General features: G+C 42.4%; 1 protein-coding gene across 1 annotated transcript in view; it reads right to left on the bottom strand.

Annotated features, from left to right (window-relative positions):
* The window catches only part of UBE2R2 (ubiquitin conjugating enzyme E2 R2), a 54,776-nt gene extending 34,511 nt beyond the window's left edge, over positions 1 to 20,265 (bottom strand). Inside the window, exon 1 of the mRNA XM_033086016.1 lies at positions 19,938 to 20,265. Within this exon, the coding sequence (XP_032941907.1) occupies positions 19,938 to 20,114 (177 nt within the window). The 5' untranslated portion in view covers positions 20,115 to 20,265. The remainder of the gene's footprint in view (positions 1 to 19,937) is intronic.
* Positions 20,266 to 21,520: the final 1,255 nt, after the last annotated feature.

Genomic DNA, 21,520 nt, shown 5'->3' with positions numbered 1-21,520 from the left:
TTACACATGTACCTCCATGAAGCATGCCATTAACATATCATGTTTGACTTTTTCGGAAGAGTGGAAGAAGCAAGCACTCACCAGAAGCCAACCCTTGCAGGGCCCAATTTCAGCAAAAATCAGAGTATGCTGGGCTTTCAAGAGGGTTCTAATTCACTCATATTTGCACACAATGAACTGCATGGTAACCATCACTTCTGCAGCTCATTAGTAGTCAAAAACCCCTTATTGTATATGTGAGTTGGATTAACTTGGCAGATTTGAGAGCCCTCAGCAAGTCACAGCTTCACCACAGTGGATGTGACACAAGCAGTAACACATCTTATCCTTAAAATATGCCAACAGCACTGACTGCCTCCTGTAAAAAGAGATGAGCTTCAAAACATCCTCCTGCACTCTCATTATACAGAAGTTAGCCTCATTTGAGTAACACTGTTTGCTGCTCAAGTTACTCTGCAATATTTTCAGTTAGTCTCTTCCTAACCAGGCTTCATTCAAAGCACGTATCAAGGTACGAAAGCAGAAAAAGATTCAGATGCTGAAACTAACACCAGACCACTACTTACAAAGATGATATTTAAAAACAAACAAACAAACAACAAACAAAAAAAACCCAAAAAACCAGAACTAAACCTCTACATCACACCAAAGATAACCAATCAAAAAAACCTTTGAGTCTATTTAGACTCTGTAGGACAAAGTACTTTCTCCTGCTGGCAAAATGGTCCTTGTGCTAAGCGCAGACATACTGGCAGCTTTGCAGATCCAGTATATTTTATGGCTTCAAAGTGTCTTCCAGGTACTTGTTTTGAAACATCTACATAATTAACTATTGTTTAGTGTTGCTCAGTGAAGTCATGTCATCTTTTCAGGATAGAAAGCCTGCAGAGACACAAGGGTGAACACTGTGGCTGTCTATAGCCTGTGTTAACAGCAAGTGGGACAGCAATTCAGGTTCAAGAACCTGATCTTTCTCAGAGGAAAAACTGAGGAGTTGGATACTGGGGAAGTGACCTCAGGAATATCCTAGTAACGACACACGCACAAATCCCCTCATGCTTGCTGCAGTGCTGTCCCCCCTTCCAGGGTACTAAGTCTATGGACATGAGACCTCATACCTCACATATAGACATAACTACTGCAGCCACCAGGATTAAAATGCTGTGATTCCCTTAGCAGCATGCAAAAAAAAATCTCAGCAAATCCAGTACAGAGTAACCGTCACTGTGTACTAAGCTGTGTGTGCTGCAGAGCTCGCATTCCCTGTGCAATCACTTCTGCACTGGGCATTGCAGCCTGTATTGTAGGGGGGTTTATGCTTCTGCTCCAATCTCCAAAATAAACATAACAGGCAGCATATCTAATTATATCTAAGGTAACACATAGCTCATTCACTTTTTTACTGTGAGCAGTTAGCTTTAAAAACAGTTATTACAATAGCAGATTAATAACCATGGAAGTCTGCATCACTAGTTCATTATCCTTACAGTCCAGTAGCTTAACACAAAGAGCCACAACAGCAAGATTTTTAATTCGCAAATTAAACACTGACTGATCTGACATTCTTGTACATGTTATCATAGAACACTGACATTGCTTCCAGTGTGAAATGCTGTCTTTAAAAATCACAACTTGATCCACAGGACAACTGACTACAGCACACTAGTGAGAAAATTTTACCAGAAAAAGAACTAAAAAGTTTGTGAATGACAAAGTGTTTACAAGTTTGGACTTAAGTCACTTCCCTATTACACTGAAAGACTTTCTGCCACAAATATATTACCAGGCACAGAGCATGGGACAGGAACTGTCTGAGAATACCTTCTCAACCTCTATTACAGGTAGAGGTCAATCTCTATTACAGATGTGTCCTCCAAAAATACAAGAACAGAAGTTTAAAGAGGAAAAGAAGATCCAGCACTCTCCAGAACAGAGTAATTAAGAGATAGTTAAAAGTAGTTTATCCTTTGATTTTCTGGACCCTGCTAGAACAGGACTAACACCATAAGCATTGCATGGGTGAGCATGACAAGCCTGGTGCTTGTGAAGTGTATCTCAGGAGTCGGTGCAACCTAGGGATGCACCCTTGAAAACTTCAGGTTCTAGACCCAGGATTCTCCTTATGCTCCTTCTGAGGCTTGCTGACCTGACCAACAAAAAGCAACAAGAAACAAAATGCCCTGAATATGCCCTGAACACTGAGCTCTGGCAATTTAACACTGAACTCAAGGTTACAAGTAAATACGTGTACAAGGCTGACTCAGAGCCTGAAATTCTGTACGTGACCACTTGTACCACACATTTCATTCAGATGATTGTCCTATTTTCCTTTAAAAAAAATCAGCTAAACTGGGACGTCTTATTCAATCAGCTGGCACTGGGGCATTTGGCCCAAAGGCACCTTGCATCCTCCACCTTCTGGGTGGATGCCCTATCCTAAAGGGCATTAAGTACAGCTCTCTTCAGCCTTCCCCTTGGCATCAGACCACTTACAGACAGGAATGCAAAAGCCCATGACAGAAAACAAAAGGAGACTGACAGCTCATAGCACAGAGCTTGGAAAAAACTGTCAGGATCAGTAACATTTCACACTGGCATGTGAGCTGATAAAAACGGAGCAACCACACCTTCCAGCCAAGCACCTTAAGCTACAGAGGTAAGTTTCTTCACTGCTGGCTGTATTTTGGCTCTACCCCAGCACACAGCTAAGAGCCCAAAATGCAAAAGTTTCAACAAGAGAAAGGAAGGATTCCTCAGCATAAACTCATAGCCTGCTAACTACATTACCTCAAAAAAACCCCAGAAGATATGTGTTCAGTCCCTTTAAGTTGAAGTGGGAACTAAATACATCTCCAGTACTTTTGGCTGAGTGCCACATATTAAATTTCCCGCAGGAGCCAAAGCCCTGAAGAGGACACAGTTATCCCCAGACAAGAGATGGCTGAACCTCTCCAAATCTCACTCCAAAGCTGCGCACGTAAAATAAATGGGCTGGCCCTTAATGCCACCCTTCAGTACTGAAGCTGTTGGCACTTCAGGCACCTCTCTGCACAATTTTAGTTCTTCACCCTACTTACCACAGATTGGTCTAAAATGGTCATAGGTGCAAGGCAAGAACGTATGGGATAAAAATATTGCTACAAAAGCATAGCAAGGATTATTTAAGAATCCTCTATTATTCGTTAACTTTGAGTAAAACTTTCACCTTGAACAACCAAACTTGCCTAGAATAAACATCTGACAAAGGAAGAATATGGAATCAAAATCACCAAATGAAAGGTTCTCCAGTATCCTAGCAAAGTTATACAAACTAGAAATCAGACATCTAAAACATCTGAATACCAACTACCATTACTCATGTATCCTTTATGCTCCTGTAAGAGCACCATGGTTAAACTGCAAACAGTAGAATGACATCCAGCAATTCATCTCAAGTTCCCATAAAAAGGGACACAGATGCTTTTTTAACTTTGTGAAGGTGAAGCTTCCTATAGCATACTCCACAGTTTGGGAAGGAAGCTATCCAGCATTCTTAAAAGCCTGCCATGTCAAGTGGAAATACAACACAAGAGCTTTAAAGAAAAAATTAAGAAAAGATCCAAGCTAAGGGCTGGCAGTGAGGCTGATTCAAGCACCCATCTGGATGAGTTCCCATCCACCATTCAGCAGTGGAAATCTTGCCAACATAAAAGCATAACAGGTCAGCACAAACAAAATTTTGAAGGTTTGATGTAGAGTTAATACACAAACCACCTGTGCTTTGCTAATTATTGCTAAGCAACATTAAGGCCAACAGTTTAGCAGAGTTCAAAAGGAATTAGGTGTTGTATGGGTAATAAGGACATCCACAAGTACATTAGCTAGGATAAAATAGTTTATAAAAGGATTAAAGGAATACCACTCCTTGTGGTATAAGTCAGCCACTATATATTTTATAGATATATTTTTTCTTTCTGATTGTTTTGCTTAGCACAGAGCAGCAATGCTCTGCAGATACCATGCCCACTGGTCTAGCAACTGACAGGTAAGTAGCACTAAGGATCAGCTTACAAAAAACAAAATCAAACTAGTTTTCACTAGCTCAGGTTCAGACTCCTCTAATTAGCTTATACAACTTATATATTACATTTATCTTGGAATAAAAGCAACGCAAGCCAAACCTTAGCTGATTCATATTCACAAGTGCTTACAACACATTAAACTAGAATTGACACACTTAAGGCACAGAAGTTGATGTGAGACCTTCAGAGTCAGATCATCACAGCAAAATACGAAGACTATCACCATGATCACCTACATAAACAATTCTCTCTGCTGATTTCAGTAAACCACCTAAAGTTTAAAAAAAAATCCCGAAGTGTCTTAACAGTCTTGTCTTGTCCTGTTATAAAAGGGTTCAGAGAATCATGATCTCTGTTCACAAGAAGCTTTGCTCCAGTGGCAGGGCTATCCATTTCAGGAAGAGTTTAACTAACACTTTGATCTCATACCTTGGACTCCAAGTCAAATAAAATAATTAAAGATGTACAAAACAGAAATATTTTTAGCATGCTTTCCTTACATCTACAAAAAGCTTTATTTGCCATTAGCCCCATGGCAGAGGGATGCCAAAGAGGGATAATTACCAAGTCATCTCCACTAAAGTGTCAGCTACAGTATGCTCTCTTCAGAAACTCAGACTACTCCATATAATAAACTATGCCTAGTTTATTAAACTTTCTATATCAAGTTTCATTTTGACGAAAGGGTGGGTTTGATTATACCAGGCGTATTTGGAACTTTCAGCTGTTAAACTAGAGAAACTAGAGTGATAGAAATAGTGGATCTTAACAACAGAGCAGACCACTAGAAGCACACAATTCAAAGTGATTACATAAGGTGATTCAGGTTTCATCTCGTACTCCTCACTTCTTAATTAAATATTCTTTGCAATGATAGGAAATATCTGAAAAACATATCACGCTACTTTCAGAAGTGATTTGTGAATGTTAATCTGTTGATTGGTGTCAGATGAAGTTACAGATAACTTAAGAAGTCCTGCATCAGATTAGCACTTTCAGTGTAAAAAAACCTTGAAGGGTCAGAGAGGAGATGTTTTACAAGTTAAAAACTTATAAACCAGGAAGCGGGGAAAGCCTAAACAGGTATTTTTACCATTGCTTCTTCAACAAAAGCTACCCACAAATACAACACCTACCATCAGTATCTGCATCACACCATGGACCGCGATTTCTAATATTTCAGTACTGCAGAAACTTATTACTTGCCAAGGAAAACCTCCCTCTAATTAGGCAAAGCTTCAGAAGAAAATCAACTATTAACTGTAGCATAGGCCTACACTGCTATTAGAGAAAGTTAGCAGAGATTTTGCCTGTGTCAAAAAATGTGGCTAAGCAGAAATAGATGGTCAAATGACTGAATGAAATAACCAGAGTACCAAGCTGGATCTGTATCACAGAAACATCAAGTCCACCTCGTACCCTGATCACTACTAGCAGAGCCATGTAGCTTTTAAATATGGAGGTAAAAGGAAAAAAAAAAATAGACTGACTGTTCCTGAATCTGCAGGATAGGATTTTTCCTAGAAAAAACCAAGAGAATAAATTTTATAGGAAATTAATCCTACCAGCAGTTTTCACTATTTGCTAGCCTTTGTGGCAAGAAGCAGCTTACGAGTTTTTCACTTCCATTTGAATCAAGTTTTCAACTGCGACTTTTCATAAGTTACTACACATAGAGAAGCTCAGAAACCAAGTATTAGATGAAAGGCAGAAAGAGTACACCTAGTCTTCTTTAACTTCTCTGAGCACCTGGTGTTCTGTTTAAGATTCAGTGCCTGTAGAAATACCTGTCATAGTTGGCAGTTGTAAATATGCTTGTGGCAGCAGGAAAAAACTAGCTCAAATTCTGCTTGTTTTACTCAGTTGGGCTTTCTCAGGGCTGTGCTTTTTGTGCTGAAGTGAAAGAGAATTAAGTACCTTATGAGGGAAGCAGAAGATTAAAACTTACCAGCTATTACCTACAGAACCACAAATCAGCACATGTAATCACAATTAGCAAAACACACATAGCAAGGTGGTTCAATTTCTCACTATGGAAAACACCATAGGGACCTAGAGCAATACCTGACACAGTTGCAGCTCCAGCAGTTTATCTCTGACATGGAATGCAATTCTCACACTAGTACCTGCTTGCATGCAGGGTTTATTTTGCACTGGGATTTCACTACAATACTTGTGTGGCTACACTGAACAGCGGGCCGGCAAAGTGAAGCACACCAGCAGAACCTGAATTCACACCACATGCTTCAGTCACCTTTTGGGAGAAAACAAATCCTGGAAGGTGGCTCCCCAGAGATCTGGCCTCATGCAGCAAGCAGGGAGCCAGGCACACTACTATTACAAGAGAATAACGATCAGGCTTACAACACTCAAGAATCCCACTACTGAAAACAGCAACTTGCTACTGTAGTCATATCAACTCCCTGTGTAAGCCCCAAGCTGCACATTGCTCCTGGTTCTTCTGTCAATCCATTGCCATTTCTCAATCTTAACATCTGCTTGCTATTTTCCTCAGGATATTTAAGTGACTGCAGTTGCCAAGACAACCACTTCATCAACACCAGCACCTCAGCTCATCTATCTTGGGCTTCCCTTCCGTTCACCATAACTTCCAGGAAATCAGTTGCCAGAAACGGTGATTTTTGAAATTTGGCTTTTGTGTTTCTTTAATTTTTAGTAGCCTTTGGGATCTTCTGTACTAAGAATCTCAAGTTCCTGACAAAGGAACAGCTGTGTTTTAATTATGCCCTCAACACTGTAAAGCTGTAAGAATTCTGATAGCTTAAATTCCAAGGCACTGAGGCAATCACAGAAGTAAATATCCAAACCAGGTTTACACACCTATACTAAAACTTCCAATAACTCAGTAACCGAAGTCACCACCAATACTGTTACCAAGAGAAACAAAGTGACACAAGATTTCTTAAACTCATCTAGGCATTTAAATGCACACCAAAACAAGTATCTTTTCTAAAAAAGGTCACAGAACCTCCATAAAGTAATTAGTAGGTAGATAATCCCCATAACTATGTGGATGTTTTAACTAAGCAAGGTTTAAGCTGTTAAGCTTTCCAGTCATGATAGCCATGAAACCAAGTGGCAAATTCAGCTGAGCTCTGCAGGCAGCCAAGTCTTAGGATGATATAATACAATTTCCAGGAATTTCTCAATAGTTAAAATATGGTAGTAAGATCCTGCATGGCACTCCTCTTCCCCCAATCCATCTATCTCAAAAACAAACAAGAAGGTTTCACAATTTCAATCACAACAAGAGCTTTGATTAGAATTTACATTTCAAAAAATAAAGAATAAACCAACAGAAGCAACCAAGTTAAGTCTGGTTAAGTTTCAACACCAACAAAGCTACCAGCATCTTTGTATCACCACCACCTGAAGCCACATCAGAGCAGCTTCCCAAGTTTCTGTCTACATGCTCTAAGTCACTGCTGTGACTTAGAGATTTACAGCTGCAACTGTATCGGCTTTGCATCCATTATCACGGATACAGGTGGTGGCTGAACCATGGCAACGTGGGATTAAGCATGGGCTGCAAAATCAACTCTAAGCTGGGTCAGTTCACAACTGGTGTTAAATATCATCCTGTCGCTAACAGACCCTACTGCTATGCTTGAGACAGGTCAAATGCGCCACTGCTGCATTGCAGACATATTTAAACACTACGAAATGATCTCAATGGCTTATTAGTGTGGACCTTGGTGATTTGCCATGGTTGTCACAGTATCATTGTAAATGCCCCAAGTATTCCTTTTGCTGTACCTATTTGCACAAGGTTAACAAAATTAGAGAAAGTAAAGGTTTTATATTCTGCCTAAAACTCAAAGTGTACATAGCAATCACATTAAGCTGTGACTAAACATTATTTTAGTGAATCAATATTCTACAACAGTATTTATCAAAGCATTTATAATTAAAGCAGTTAGAAACGTCAGCTTTTCTAAAGGAAAAGGTACCTTCCCTTTTCTAAAAGGAAAGGTACCTGCAGGTCAGTTGTGCTGTAGTTTTCTATTTAAAGTGCTTGCTAAGTGCAGAATTTGGCTTTCTGCCCATGTGTTTTAAGCTCAGTGTTGTGGCATAGCCTGGGTAATTGCACTTGGGGTGACAAGCACAACAGAACTCACAGGCATGTCAGTAATAGATTTCAAACCTTGTCTTAACTGACTGGAACCAAAACTTGCCCTGAGAATGTGCCAGCTCCACGACGTGCCACACCAGGCTGTTTCCCTGGCTGTGCTGCAGAGCTGCAAGCCCTTTCACACTTCCACACTTCACACAAATCCCACATGCTGGTTTCTCTATGCCAAGAGGCTTTATTTTGAACCTACTCTTCAAACCACAGGATAGAAGACCTGGGGTGGCTGTAATGGAAGTGCACAAGAGGCTGGAGCAATTAATACAGTATAAGAAAGAAATTTCAGAGGTGGGAAGTGAAAAAGTAGGGTGGCTTCAAACTCAGTGCAGGGCCCTCTGACATTTCAAACGATGAGGCAAGGCAAAGGATTACTTTGCCTCCTCCAATGAGAAGTTCACCCAGATTCTCCACAATACATTCTGAGACTTTACTGTTAAGCCTGCATAGCATTTGTCTCACAAGCCTACATACCTAGGCCCTGACTTGATGGCTTTCTCCTCAGCACCAGGAATGTCCCCCTCCTCCCCCAGGTTAAGTTACACAACCCCGGCTTTATTTTTTGCTCTTAGAGAATTGCCGCAGCTGCCTCACGGACAAAGTCTGTGCAGAGGAGTGTGACTTGTCAGTACATCAGGTTCTGTGCTGGGCGCTTCAAGAAACTGCTCAGGCTTTTATTTTTAAAAATCAGGAATAAGCAGAAGTTCTCATTGAAAAAAAATCTCTTTGCTTTTGTGGTTAAGCAGCTTGAAACCTATTCACTTAATTTCTTCAGCTATTCCAAAATTAAATACGGTACTTGTAAACATACATGTCCAATTTGTTTTGGAAGAAAGCTCTCCCATGTGTTATCTATAAAAAGCAAAACACTTTCTACCTACAGATTTAGTCAGTTATGCTATTATAAGATATACATATTTTACATAAAAGTGTTAATTTATCCAGAATAATGAATATGAACCAGATAGAAGGCTTAGTCTCTATTCACTAAATTACTCTTACTCTTGTCAAAGAACATTTTGACAAGACAAGAAAAAGAACATTTTGTAAAATGCTCGGTGTGTCTACAGGGCTCCTTCAATACCAGCCCAGTGTCCTTCACGTGTGAGCATCTCTTACAGTCACTATAGATGATGAACAAAGCATTGCAGTGACTCTCCTGTTTGTGTAGTATCCATAGACTATTCTGGATAAGTGCCGTGCTTCACCCACACAAAGGGCCTAACAGAAAACGGATTCTGGACTGTGTGTCCCTTTCACCCAGCCTAACATCAGATTGTAGCAATTTGCGTTCAGAGCAAATGTGACACAGCAATATTTAAAAGTTTTACCACATAAAGCTCATCTAAACATGTACCAAAGAAGGCTTGTTGGCTGCTGCCTAGCAGAAGATGATGTTTGGTTGGCCACAAAAGCATCTAGTAATAGATACAAGCTTTTCTTGGAAGACATTCTCATCACCCTCTTATTTCAAGTTGACATCATATAGAAACTAATCTGCAAATTAAGAATCAAATTCAATGCACCAATCTAGCATTAAAAGTGGACTTTAGGCTCAGCCCAAATTTCATTGTCCTTAGTTTTTCTGCATTACCACAGTTGTACAAATTATACATCACACAAACTTAGCCTAACAAAGATGAAGCATTTCCCGAGAACAGGGAAACTCCTTCCCAGTACCATCATTGTGTTCCTCTTCCATAGAACACCTCCTTCTTAGTACATTTTTGTTTTACTAGAAAGAGATCCAGCATCAAATTTAGATGGCAACCATATTAAAAAAACCATTAGTTAGAGTTTGCTCCAGTTTGTTCCCCTGTACTTGGCACAGGTAAGGCCACACCTTAAGCGCTGGGTCCAGTTCTGGGCCCCTCAATTCAGGAAGGACACACTGAAGTGCTGGAGCAGGTTCACGGGTCAGTGAAGCTGGTGAAGGGTCTAGAAGGGAAGCCCCATGAGGAGCAGTTGAGGGAGCTGGGCATGTTCAGCCTGGAGAAAAGGAGACTCAGTGTGACCTTATGGCTCTCTACAACTGCCTGACAGGAGGGTAGCCAGGTGTGGGTCATGCTCTTCTCCCAGACAACCAGCAACAGGAGAAGAGGACACAGTCTTAAGCTGCACCAGAGGAGGTTAAGTTGGACATTGGGAAGAATTATGTCACAGAAATGGTGATCAGACATTGAAAAGGACTGCCCAGGGAGGTGATGGAGTTACTCTTCCTGAAGCTGTTTAAGGAAAGACTGGATGTGATGCTCAGAGTCACGGTCTGGTTGACACAGCAGTGTCTGGTCACAGGCTGGACTTAATCTCAGATGTCTCTTCTAACCTAATTGATTCTGTGAAACATTCTTTCACGAGCACCAAAGTTACTGCTCAGTACTTTGCAGGAAAAGGAAAGAAAAAAACTCCAAGACTTAATTATAACCCCAGTTATGAACTAATATAGTCTGAACAAAAAGCTATACAATCAAAAATAGACTGAAGCACGAAAGACTTAAAGATACAACCGAACTGACCTCCAGCCAAAGCTTTCCTAGATTTGCTATAGTGTAACTTAAACGCTCTTCCTCACATCATTTTTGTTTTAGAAGCAGACACTAGACGTCTTAGAAGTACAGATTAGAGGTAAGCAGGTCAAAAATACTTCACTGTTCTCTTGGAAAAAAGCATGGATGTGGTACTTGTGGACATGATTTAGTGGTGGTAGGTGCTGCGTTAGTGGTTGGACTTTATCTTAGAGGTCTTTTTCAACCTTAACACCTCTGTGTTTCTAAGGAGGTGAAAGTCATCCACATGCCCAGCAAAGGTGGCACCTGCAGGGGAGAAGATTAAATGGAATGAGGCTGAGACACCAGCAGTACCAATCAAGTCACATGTGGCGACCTCATGCGAGCCTGTAGTCATGACTCAAGCACAGTTATTCCAGTTTAGGAAGAGTTGAAGGAAGAGGGAGATGCCTGAGGTGGGCTTGGATTCCAAGACACATGAAGAAGCCTGGTGGCATGATGCTGACAAGTGTTGTGGCCAAGTATACCAGAGCCTTCCTCCATGCTTCTGCCATTGCACACACAGAGGTGATCCCACAGGATGTGGCATTAGCAGCAGTTGAGATCCCAGGTGTGCTGCACATGCTGAAGACAAACCCACGTGATATTTCACTGCAATCCCGTGAGGCACAGGAATGGGCAATGCTGTTCTTTGGGATGGTTACTCACGATCCTTACTGCAACCTGACATGGTCCATCTTTCAGGAATATATCCACAACTGCCAACAGGAAGCTCCCTGGCTGAGGAAGGCACCACATACCTATAGCAGCCATCCCACCATGGCTTCCCATGGCTTTTATTGACCGCCAGATTATTTGCCTGTTTTTTGCAGGCAAAATACAGTCCCTGGTTGAAGAATCCAAGCATATCACTTACATTAGAGATGTGAAAAAAAAGTGAACAACTACTTAGGTGTGGGATAAGCCCGCAAGTTGGGCAAAAATTTACAGCCATTTATCCAAGCTGAACATTAAGCAGGCTACCCTGAATATGTGAAATTGCAGCATCATCTCTAACAGTAACAGAACCCAGTCTTATTTCATAAAACTGAGAAGAAATTGGTCAAGACCAGCAGACTTCTTATTCCATTCCTCCTTAGTAGCAGCCAGTACAAGTCTGATCTCTTTCCAAATGGAGTATAGTTACAGATGATATGGGTACAAGACCATTCACTTAGCTATTACTGTAATTTAAAATAGATCTCCAGACCTGCTTTTTAGCCCTTGAGGAGTCTGCCCATAAACCTCTGAGGGTCAAAACCACCTTCACTATCAAAAACTAGTCAATAATACAGCCAGTTTCAAAATTCAAAAGCCCAAACAAATGTCCACAGCCTCAATCAAGTCTACCCTACCTACCTAGTTTTCCCATTAGTGCCACTACTGTTGTACTTCAGGCCAGAGCCAGTCAAGCTTCATCCACACAAATTATAGACTGCAATCAGCATGAAAAAAAAAGAAAATCAGTTATATTTCACAGAAAGTATATTAGTCAAATTTTGAAGGACATAAGCTCTCAGGTTTCTAGCAGAGACTGAGAAATGGAAATCATTCTATATGTTGGTCTCAAAATTTTCATTTTTATACACCCCAGTGAAGATAATACAGCAATACAAATTGTCTAGGTTTATTAGAAGTACTTAAAAAAAACAAAGTAACAGGTCCTCTACAGAGAATTGTTTAAATGTGGCTGTGGTTGACTCAAGAAATAGCCACCTGACACTCGGAAAACTAACCATACAAGAAAAGAAACACTACCATCATCCACTGAAATTGAACAATAAGTTTTCAGTAAGAGTTGTCTCTCAACATCTTTCTTACTTAGCATTTTGAATAACATGGACACAGCAATTAAAAAATAGGTTAGGCAGAGATCCCACTGAAGTGGCAATGTCATTAAGAACAGACTAGGCTCTTTCTTTCCATCTTAAACAAAAAGTGCCATACACCTTCATCTGAAGCATCTGGGTAGGGGCATTTTGTTACCACATGAATGACAAATTAGAAGGGATTTAGATAATAGCTACAAGATAGTTAAAAAGTACAGAAGATATGTCAGCCTCTCAAGTTATACTGCTTAATGCACTGCTGAAAGGTAGTCAGCTACCAAGTGTGGGTCTAGTTACTCTTCTGCAGAGTAGAGCACAGAGATGAAATTCAGTTTTCTTCAATACATTATAAGAAGCCCATTCTTTTAATAAAGGTGAGTGCTTTTACAGATAGTTATTCTAGCCAAGATAAGCAAACACTTGCACACCAGTGTGGTTTACATCTATGAATAAGGGGCTTATACGAGCAGACTTCATGCAAGAACAAATGTGTATTCAGAGAATGTATTGTAAGTCAAAGCTACTCCACTGCATGGCTTTTGTTTTGACAAGGCCAGTGAGGGTACTGCAAAAAAAAGAATATTATTTCAGCTTTTACCTAGGTCTGACAGCAAAAGGTTTCTAGCTGCAGAGATGTGTGAAGATTAACTTAAAACCAAATAATTTTTGCATAATGGTCAAGTGCCTATCACTAAAAAATTGACCCAAGTGACACAACTGATTAAACACTGGTCCTTGCACTGTTTCAATACTGAAGCAGAGGATTTTGCATCTTAACCTCTTCAAATATTTTGCTACAATGAACATTAAAACATATTTTTAAAATACTTAACTAGGATATATAACTCGGGAAAAGTCACAAACCTACTGGAAACATGTCATTACTGTTATCAACTTGGATTTCTCAAGCAAAACCTATTTACCTGAATATCTAAATTACAATTTTAAGACAGCAAAGCAGTCCAAAAGGAACATACATATTGCTTTTAGTGCTGAAACCTTAAGTAGTAAGGTACACCTTGCCTACCAGGCAGCCTTCTCTTTCTAAACTATAAATACTATGATGCCTCAAAGTGTCACCCAGTTAATATTCAGCCTCTTTCTGTTCTTGCTTTTCTTCAGGTAGAAGCTTCAGTTTTAAATGAACACCCAGGAAGTTGTGAGGTCACATTTCTTCAAGTCGAGCAAGATTCCAAAATATTGTAAACACACCATAATTTAGTAGCTCATTTTTCTTCTCTTTGTAAGCCACTTTGGGCAAATGCATTTTAAATATTTCAGCAACTGTGACAATAAGCAATCAATCTACCAATTTAGTTACTCCTGGCTACTAGTGCTTCAAGGGTGGGTGCACAATGCCAAAGTTATTGCTATCAAACTGGCCTGGTGAGATGGGATCTTCTCAGCAAGTCACTACCACAAAGGCTTAGCAAGATGCAATTCCTCTAACTCATAATGATGGATAAAAACACTAAGCAGCATTCTGGAAATAGCTGACTAGTTTTGTGTACATGCATGTGTGTATGTACACATCTGATCACGTGCAGCCCAAATCATAACAGCAGCTGTATTTATGAGTCACATCACCTCTAGTCCGTCCACACTGCAGACAATTTATAACTGTGACATTTCTGACTTGAACTCAGCTACATTTAAGCTCTGCAAAAAACCTCCTTCATTTAGCTCATACTATTCATTTATGAAGAACATACCACAAACCACACAACAAAATTGCACATCAAAGATCAGAGTTAAGGTTCTGCGAGTGGGTTTTTCTCCTTGCATTCCCTACCCTCCAGATGCAAACCAAGCATTGTGTAGTAGACCTAAAGTGCTACTAAAGAGAAAGTACCCTGTGTGAATATATTACCACAGCAAAGATAAACAGGTAAAAAGGTAAAATAGCAAGGTAGCATAAGAGTGACTACTGAAACAGCAAGGTCAAAACATGTTTGAGTTTTTGAAAAGTTACTGATGTGTAAAACCCTCAGACACTGGCACAACATCACTGCAATACTGGATCTAAAGGATGTACACAAAAAAGTAGTTTTAAAACCTCTAACTCTTCTAACACTATATAGTCAAAACCTTTGATTAATTCCTATAATATGAACCACCTATAAGTCTACACGCTTTTACTTACTATCTCTTGAACAGACAAGAAGTTTCAAGAGACACAGTTCCTTGCATTGCTACCTGAGGAAAAAAATTAAAACTCAAGCTGTATTTTACCTTATCCAAGGATCACTATACAAAAATTAGGCAGATGAACAGTGCTCAACTTCATATGGAAAGTTTTCTGTTTTGTTCTAATGGGATAGAAGAGTTGGGCTGTGCTACAGCTCTCCTCTTGCCATACAACAGGACCTAACTGCATACAATCTTCTGTGTTAAGGCAGTATCAGAACTGGAAATCATGCTCTGTACTTCTCAGCACACACCACAGTCCTACTTGGATCAGAGGAGCTCCAGGGAAAAGACTGGCGGCTAGCTACCACTGTGACTTAGCCCATCTCCTCCTGGGGATGCACTGATGTCCAAAACAGGCTACAGTACGGGTGAATAGTCTGTGCAGCCCAGAGGCACCTTCATCCAAAAACTGCATTCTTAGAAAACTTCTATTTACTTAATTTTAAGCTTTATGAAAAGTAGACTACAGTACCAAATTTTTAAACACGGTGTTCATCCTTGCCACCAGTTACTGGTAACTAATTGGTTCAGTATTTCCTGCTCTGAAATCTTAACACATTTTGCAAGTTACTTTGAAACCAAATCACCAGGAAGAAGCTGAGATACAATGCAGAACTCCATACAGCATAAGGCTAATGAATTACAAAAAGCACAGATAACAATGCCTTGACAAGTATTTAGCCCCCAAATTACCTGACAAAACTATTCAGAATGCTTGGTGTTTTCCCCACTTCCAACTATGTGTCAAGGCTTGTTCCTTCAAGTAGGAAAAGTACCTTATGAAATAAACTGCCTTAAGAACTACAAAATAGTAACTCTAATAATGTAGTTAATTTTTCTTGTTTCCTTTCATGCTAGGTACATTAATTTTAATTTACCCAGCTTGAATCACCTCTGAAAAAGTTCTTTAATATTGACTTTTGGTCTTCATTAAACATACTTCTTGACACAGTGCATTTGGTCAAATCATGTTTCTGAACAGTGCTAATGAAGTTTCTATTTGTGTAATTTCTCACTTGCACCTTCCCTGAAATCCTGGCTCTCAGCACAAGAACACCATGCAACTAAAAAATCAGAAGACCTGTCTTTTTCAAAAACAATTAAAAGCTTTGTTGCTAAGGTACAATTGCACCAAACATTCAGGATCTCAAGCAAGCCATCAGGAAACACTTTCTAATAGTCCTGCAAGTATCCACTGGTTCATCAACCCTCAGGCTCTGAAGGCTCAAGCATTAAGGAAAGACACTGGATTTCAAGATAGAGAAGAATGGTAAGCTGAGATGATAAAGATTGCACTATGCACAGCCCTCAACCATTGAGATCTATCCCAACCAGCACTTATCAACCCCAGATTACAGCACAATAATCTTTATTGTGGTGGTACCTATTTATGTATCAGCTTCAAAATAAAGGTGAAGAAGTTCTGACATGTAGCAAAGGACCCTCTCATATGAACAAAAGATGCCTACGGCATAAAGGTGGCATTGATGAACTGCTCACACTTAGTTCCGTAGATTACGGCACATTATGGTTCTCTGCTGCTCAGGCACTGCCTGCAAAACCAGAAAAACACATTTCCATCACTTCCAGAGCAATTCAGAACTACCACATAGCCCTGTGGAATCTGATCTAAAGACCCATCTTATCACACCATGCCCTTTGCAGTTGAGCTAAGAAAGAAGCAATTGTCACTATCTGTGACCTGTATACGAAGCATTTCATTCTGAGAAAAAGCTTCCCTTAGTCACTCAAAAAACTGAGCAAGTGAATTAGATGTAAGTAATATCTTAGACATACAAGGTCTACCCACATTTCACCTTTACACGCTGTGAAGTGAGTCTGGTTCCATGACCAAGTTCACCTAGTGCAGTCCATACCTGTGGCCCAACAAAACTGATTCTGCTAGAACTTTAGTCACACTGGCAATTTCTTACTGCCAGCAGCTGAGGGACAGACATTTGCTCTTAACACAACCTCTTTGAAGGACTTAATGTTACCACTGCCCCTGAACTACTCTTCCCTCGCCAGCCAAAGAGAGAGGTAACCAGTGTATGGAATAGCTCAACTCCTTCCTTGAGGATGGTAGTCAGGAACTTAAATGGTTGCTCAAAACATTACAAAGTTGTTCAGCATGACTGGGAATATCATCATTAGGTAAGACAAAGGTTGATGTAACTTGCACTTCAGATGCCCACCTTCAGCTGATCACATGAATGGGGTGGGAGGGCTGCTGCATGATCCCTTGTTGATACAAGCTGCTCTTCATACAGTTAGTTGTTGCTCCTGGAGGCTGCTCCCCCAAGCCCTGGAGCACTGCAGCAGATCTGAGCATGCTATATTAGCTGATAAAATATGCTTAGATGCTGTGCTTGAATTTTTAAGAAGTCCCTGACTTTATTATAGCCAGCATGTAGACAACTTAGCATTTAAACAAACGTTCAAGGGGACTTGTTCTCTGCTTCAATTTATCAGATGTTAGACTTACAGGACTTGCAACTGAAACCAGAATCTGCTGAACCAGCTTCTGACAGCAGCTTCTGTCAAGGAGGTGCAGAGAGAGCACTTCCCTCATTTCAGTTTATTCCACTGTTTAACAACCCAGAGAGAAAGGTCTTATTTCTCCAAGAGTAAACACAGTGCCAAAAGTTGATGTGACCACCTCTAAGAGCCCCCAAAACACAAATCAAGCAATTGTATTCCCTAATCAACCAGCCCTAACATTTTCTTTGATAAAGTCACCTTAACCAAAAGTTTTCCTTGAAATATTTATGCTCTAGCTTACCTAGAAGCCTGTGTACTGTACCTGAAGTTCCTGCCCTTAGACTGCACTTTAAGTGGAACACAATTCCCAAACTCTCACTGCCACAAAGTTGAAAAAAGTTACATATTGTAATTGCATCTTTCTAATCCTACTTTCCTAACCTTACTAAACTGAAAATACAAAACATGATTAAGCTAAATATTTCATCAAGTAAAGAAATCTGGGAAATGGAACACATGCAAGACAAGCACTAGTTCAGACCAGCATGTGCAATTAATATATTGCCAAAATCACCCACCAAATAAAGTTAGGGTATTACTTTTATCTCCGAATGATTCCATAAGCAGAGTCTAACACATGTGAAGACCTAAGACAAAGAGAGCCAAGAATATCACTTCTCACAGGACGCTCTCTTATTTTCAGTACCTCAGAAGTCAAGATGCATAACCAAAGATCAGACACTACAAAAATCCACCATGAAGGGCTCCTCATGGAGGAAAGATGAGACAGAAACAACACACAAGAGATTTCAGCCACAGCACTCAAAGGGAATCCCACTGCTGGGGAGGAATGGAAGCATCATGAGACCTCATCTTCCCACTCTCAAAACAACTATCAAAGGATTGGTCAAACGCATTTAGACGAAAGGCACGGCAGTTCAAGGACATCAAATACCCAAAAAAACAAATCATGGTGCTGAGGTAAGGCAACTGGGAGCCTTGCCTAAATCCACTCTTCTTAACAGATACCCCCAAATTACTTCACAGGCAGCTTCAGCTTCTTTCCAGGAAAAACTGCAAATATGCAGTCCAGATAGTTCCCCAACCAAACAAAACTATTTTGATCAGACTTCGAAAAAAAAATGGATGAGTAACGTAAGTGCAGGAAGAGGTCACCAGACCATTCGGATGTAAAGATGACACTGTTACCAACCAAAGACTTGAGCGACTTCCTGAATAAGTAATAATGGAGGTGAGTCTAAGAATACACCTATCACACCTACATGAGTAAGCCAGCCAACTCACTACAAAAGGCTAGTCTTATGCCAAAGCCTTCCTTTCCTTCCAAACAATGAGGCCAAACTGAACATGACTCAAATCCATTATTCCCCAAGCTACAGGTTATTTTGGTTTTGTGGAACAAAGCTCTTAAACCTTGACCTGTAAAGGCCAAGAGGCACTGAAGGTGCATGTTAGTCAAGCAAAGACATCATCCAAATTTTTTTTTCAGTTTGAGAGAAGCCAAAGGGCATGAAATGGGAGATGCGGGAGCCACAACTAAAACAGTTAACTGCTGGGAGAAGCAAGCTCATGGGGACAATATTTTGCCAGAGATCAAGCAGATATCAAGCGCAGAGGAGTGTGCCTAATGCAACACATCTTCTGAAGGCATGAAGGTTTTCTAATCGCTTGCTTTAAGAAAAAAGCGCAACTACTCCTCCGTCTCCAGTTGTTTTGATAGTTTAAGTACACTCCCTTCAGTTCTTTTCTGGGATGGTTGTGCCAGATTTCTTATTTGCTGTACTCACAAGAGTGGAAATAGCAGCCACAAAAGTTTTTTTGTATTAACAGGAAGGCTGAGAAAGGAGTTGAATCTACCTTCACCCATTATGCGCTGCTGCAGCCCTTTGAAGGCTGCCTTCTTAAAGTGTGGAGAGGAAGAACAGGAGTAGAAAAACAATTGTGCCAAACAGCCCTGAAGCTCATGGAGTCCTAAGAAAAACACTGCCTTTACCCCAAATTAGCCATCTATGAGCGAAGCTATCAAGGGATGGCTCGGAAGCACCTTACTTCAAAATAAACACCACAGAATCATAAAATGTTTGTGTTGGAAGAGATCTTGCCCTGTCATGGGCAGGGACACCCTCCACTAGACCAGGTTGCTCAGAGCCCCATAATCTGGCATTGAACACCTCCAGGCATGGGGCATCCACAACTTCTCTGGACAACCTGTGCCAGTGCCTCAACACCCTCACAATGAACAATTGCCTCCTAGTAGCTAAGCTACCCCTACTCTCTTTCAGTCTGAATCCATTTCCCCTTGCTCTGTTCCTAAATGCTCTTGTAAATAGTCTTGCCCCATCTTTCCTGTAAGTTTCCTTCAGGTACTGAAAGAATATGGAAATACGGGACCAGATGATCTCCAGAGGTCCCTTCCAAGCGTAGCAATCCTGTGAAATACAGAGCAGAGCCCAGGGGGCAGCTTGGGGCGGAAGGGGCGAACTCTCGCCCTGCGCCGAGGTTCCTGCGGGAGGCTCTTTGGGGCCAGAGGAGCAGATTAAGAGCGCACGGCGGCTGTGGCGCGGCTCCCCCTCTGCCCAGGCCGTGCCCGTGCCCCCTCCCGCAGGCCCGGCCCCGGCCCAGCCCCACACCGCGGCCCGCGGCGCGGGGGAAAGGCCCGTACCTTGAAGTACCCGCCCTCGTAGAGCGTATTGGGGGGCCCGAAGATCGCCACCTCCCAGTTGTAGAGGTCGGACTCGTCGACCAGGGTGATGCGGAAGCCCTCGACCGGCTCCTCCTGCAGCGACTTCAGCTCCAGCATCAGCGCCTTCTGCGAGCTGCTCATCTGCTGCTGGGCCATGGCGCGGCGCGGCCCCCGCCGCGGCCGCCTCCTCTCTCCCGGTGCCGCTCCCGGTGGTCCCGGTGCCGGTGGTGCCGGTGCCGCCCCCGCCCCTCCCCGCGCTGACGGCCCCGCCGCCGCCACTTCCTTTTGTGACGGCGCCGCCCGCGCTGACCTCAGCGCGCCGCGCCGGCCCCGCCCCCGCCGCTTCGTTAGCCACGCCCCCACGCCCTGGGCCACGCCCCCGCCGCACGCGCTGCCGTGCCCCGGCGCGCAGCCAGGCCACACCCCGCCTCGCCCCGGGCCACGCCCCGCCGCACGCGCTGCCGCGCGCCACGCCCCCCGCCGCGTGCCTTTAAAGGGGCCGCACTCGCCGGCGGCGCGGCCGACCGGGGGGAGGAGTCACAGGATGGAGTGGGGGTGGAAGTGCGACACAGGGTTGTAATGTAGCGTGAGGGTCACAAAATCAAGGCAGCAAGCGGTTTGGGAAAACAATCTCTGACAATATCGAGTTCATCCTATGGCCCAACACCAGCACTGAGTGCAACGTCCAGTCTTCCCTTAAACACCTCCGGAGACAGTGACTCCATCGCCCCCCGGGCAGCTCATTCCGATGTATAATGACCCTTTCTGTGAAAAAATTCTTCCTAATGTCCAACATAAGCCTTCCCTGCCAGAGCTTGAGACATTAAGTCGTTAGCGAGTGTGAAAGGAGGGCCTCAAGGATGGTGAGGGGCCTTGAGGGGAAGCCGAGTGAGGAGCTCTGAGGGCACTGGCTCTGTTCGGCCTGCAGAAGGCGAGACTGAGGGGAGACCTCGCTGCAGGTGCAGCTTCCTCATGGGGGCAGAGGACAGCCAGGCACTGATCTCTTCTCTCTGTGACCACTGATAGGACCTGAGGGGATGGCATCAAGGGAGGTTGATGGGAGGTTGAGTTTGGGTATCAGGAAAAAGTTTTTCACCAGATGGTAGCTGGGCATTGGAACAGGCTGCCCAAGGAAAGGGACAGAACACCAAGCCTGACTCAATTCAAAAAGCATTTGTCAGGCACAGAGTGACTCTTGGGGTGCCCTGTGCAGGCCAGGAGTTGGACTCAATGATCCTGGTGGTTCCCTGCCGGCTCAGCTTATTCTGTGATTCTACATCCCCTCGTCCTGTCACTGGTTGCCTGGGAGAAGAGACTGACAGCTACACTGTCCTGTCAAGGAGTTGCAGACAGTGACAAAGAGCCCCTGGGTTTCCTCTTCTCCAGGCAAAACACCCTCAGCTGCTCCTCACAGGAGGTGGATTCCATACCCTTCACCAGTTCCTTGCCCTTCTCTGAAGTTGCTCCAGCACCTCAATCTCCTTCCTGGAGTGGGGGGCCCAGAACTGAACACAGCACTTGAGGTACCTCACCAGTGCCAAGTACAGGGCAAGGATCATTTC

Source organism: Catharus ustulatus, chromosome Z (assembly GCF_009819885.2).
Source record: "Catharus ustulatus isolate bCatUst1 chromosome Z, bCatUst1.pri.v2, whole genome shotgun sequence".
Lineage (NCBI taxonomy): Eukaryota > Metazoa > Chordata > Aves > Passeriformes > Turdidae > Catharus > Catharus ustulatus.
This window is presented reverse-complemented; position numbering and strand designations above follow the sequence as displayed.